This window comes from Atta colombica, unplaced genomic scaffold, assembly GCF_001594045.1.
Source record: "Atta colombica isolate Treedump-2 unplaced genomic scaffold, Acol1.0 scaffold225, whole genome shotgun sequence".
NCBI classification, from domain to species: domain Eukaryota; kingdom Metazoa; phylum Arthropoda; class Insecta; order Hymenoptera; family Formicidae; genus Atta; species Atta colombica.
In genome coordinates, this window is record NW_017259322.1 from 1149758 (window position 1) to 1152895 (window position 3138).

A 3138-nucleotide genomic window follows, 5' to 3' on the forward strand; every position below is an offset into this window, starting at 1 on the left:
ATAATTTTATAACAATTTGATAATAATTATTAATATTAATAATTTTTATATTATATATAATATTGAGATAATAATTTTATAATATTATTATATGCATATATGTACTTTATTATTTATTTGTTACTTTAAATATCTATTTCTATTTTTTATATTATCTTTTTTTATTACAAAGCATTGTAGTGAGACTTTGACCGCAGCCGTAATCCTTCCTTTATGATACTGCTATTAATGTATTCTTACAGATTTAAAATGCTGATTGGATCTAAAAGAATATACCAATAATAGCGAGCGCATTGGTAAGCCCGCTGAACGCAGCCAATGGCTATTCTAATATACCAGTGCTATTATACGCAGAAAAGCACATGAAGGCCAAAATCTGATTGGTTGTTTCCAGTATTGCTGTAGCTATTATATGCAATGATACACCTTGTATTCTTACATCATGTTTATACCGTTATTTGCTGATTAACCTTGCCTTGAAAGGGATCTGTTATCGTTCACGGGGATCCACAGTGATGATGGAGTTTGCGTTCAGTATGAAAGACATCTGTTGACGGAAAAATATATCAAAATATATATTTTTGCAAAATATATATCTTTGCAACAACGTATCTCTGTCATGATATCAGTTGTATCACTTATGATAGTTGTGATACCATCACATTAACATATTCTGAAATAAATAATCAAGGTATGACATGAGACTAATGAGATCGCTGAATAATCTATTATATTTTGTATATCATTTAATACATTTTTTTCATTAAAAACTAACGAGTCTATGATTTTATGTATTACATATACATTATTACATTATATATATAGCAAAAATTTTTAGAATATTGAAAAACAAATGAGAAGGTACTGTAACATTAATCGGTAAAGATGCCAGTCGGAGTATTTCCAGCCCTTAAATTGGGTGTACTATTTGTCAAACAGATCAGTAAACCTTTAGCCAAATTTCTTGTCAATCAAGCAAAGAGTCATTCTATTTTCAGAACTTACTTCATCATACCACCTGCTCAATGTGAGTATACTTCTATGTTTCTCATAATACACAAGTTATTGTAAGATATAACCTATACTGTTATAAAATGTATAATTTTGTTTTGTATATTTATAGTTTATCATTGGGCAGAAGTAAAAGCAAAAATGTATGTCATGAATTTGGGTAAGCCTACGAAGGTTGCCAAGTTGAACGAGACAATGGCAATTGAATTGGGTGCTAGTCTAATGGGCGAGTTGATTATCTTTGGTGTAGCTGGAGCATGTGTGATATTGGAGTACAACAGGCAAGTCACAAAAGAGGCAAACAAAGAGGAAATCCGTCAGATGCAAATAAAGAAGTTTACGGATGACATTCAAGAGTTATATAATGTTTCATTGCAACAAGAAGCACAAATTCACTATTTGCAGAGTGCAATTCGTGAATTAGCAAAACATACGAAGCATAAGTTACCTGAGTTGATTTCACAGCCAATAAATAATAGTAGTAATAATCTAGAAGACAACATGAGAAAAAATTGTAATAAAAATAACAAAAATTCAACGGAAGCAAATCCAGGAAGTGAGAACACATCATTGATAGAGCGTGCTATAGTGTATTATAACAAAGAATTGAAAGGAGATAAGCTTAGTTAAGCAATATTTTATATCTCTTTTTTGAAACGTATGTGATAGGCATTTGAAAATATAGATGTTTGCCATTGGCAAACTGCATTAAAATAATATGCATTCGTAACATTGAGCTGTACATAACAAACTTTTGTTCTACATTGTGTATTGCAATCTTTTTGGATTGCGGAACACGTGTTAGACCTGAGTTAAGATTTAGATACACTTTTTCTGTAAAAATAAATATTTCTGCGCGTCTATGTATACATAAATAATTTTTAAATGTAGATATGTGTGATAATAAAATTAATAACAGAAAAATTTATATTACAATCTCTTTTTTTATTACATCATTATCATTATATAATTAATACGTATATATTATAAATTCAATAAAATTTATTTCTTATTGTGCCAATAAATGATAAATATTTAAATAAAATTACAGCTTTATAATTGTAATATTTAATATAATTTACAGTTTTAATAAAATTTTTGTCGGTAATAAGGAGGTTGATAATTACCGACAATCAATAACATATCAATTATATATATGTTAAACATTTTAAAAATTTAGTTTTTTTTTAATAAAAAATAAAAATATAATAAAAAAATAAGCGTTATTTTTTATTCAAAAATCATATATTCTTTTTCCAATACTATATTTGTTTATATTTTATATAATGCTAAATATTAACAGTCGGCAAGTTATTGACAGTAAGTTATGGATTTGTATTGAAATTGTATAATATATATATGTATACATATGTCTGCATATTGTATATCTATATATATATATGCATATGTATGTACACGTATGTAAAGAAAAAGAAAGAGAGCCACGTAAGATGTATGGAGTACAAAGCGCGACTAATACAAATTTAATACTTTCGTTCGATATTTCAAATCGATTTGTCAGTATATTTCTGCTAACGTAGTATGACATACACTCTGTTGTATCAAATCTCGAGTATAACTCAATCTTACAATTGTATATTTCGAATACATCTCAATCTTACAAATTTTAAAATTATTAAAGATGTTTATAAAAAGGAAAAAATTAGATATCGCAGAAAGTGAATTATCTGAAAGAACAGGAAAGTTTCACAAGAAACAATGGCTCAAAATGGACAACAATTATCTGTTTGCTCTGTGGGGATTAATAATGCATTTAATTCTATTATGGGGTGTATTAGATGTTAACTTTCATTCACCTATTATTAGAGGAATGCCAATTGTACCGGCGCCTAATGGAGCACCAGCTAAAAGGCTGCTGCTTTTCGTGGCTGATGGTCTGAGATTTCAGACATTTATAGAGAAGCCACCACCTTATCTCAGGTATCTTGTGGAACTTATTCATACTTGTTTATTAATCAAAAAGAACAACGTTCTGCTGTTTTATATAGTTTCATTTAATTTTATTTAATTAATGTTTTTGTTTGGAAAAGAGTAAATAAATATATAACATAATAGATTAACTCAATTTTTATTTTTTTCCAAATATATATATATATACATATAAAA

At 27.7% G+C, this 3138-nt stretch overlaps 2 protein-coding genes across 2 annotated transcripts in view; both read left to right on the forward strand.

Annotated features, from left to right (window-relative positions):
* Nucleotides 1–508: 508 nt before the first annotated feature.
* LOC108688102 (putative OPA3-like protein CG13603) lies at nt 509–1864 on the forward strand. The gene is made up of 3 exons (XM_018194203.1): nt 509–691; nt 839–1027; nt 1124–1864. Exons 2-3 carry the CDS (start codon nt 886–888, stop codon nt 1639–1641), a joined length of 660 nt encoding a protein of 219 aa, XP_018049692.1. The 5' UTR covers nt 509–691; nt 839–885; the 3' UTR covers nt 1642–1864.
* Nucleotides 1865–2553: 689 nt separating this feature from the next.
* The window catches only part of LOC108688077 (GPI ethanolamine phosphate transferase 1), a 3832-nt gene continuing 3247 nt past the window's right edge, over nt 2554–3138 (forward strand). The window contains exon 1 of the mRNA XM_018194172.1: nt 2554–2952. Within this exon, the coding sequence (XP_018049661.1) occupies nt 2654–2952 (299 nt within the window). The 5' untranslated portion in view covers nt 2554–2653. The remainder of the gene's footprint in view (nt 2953–3138) is intronic.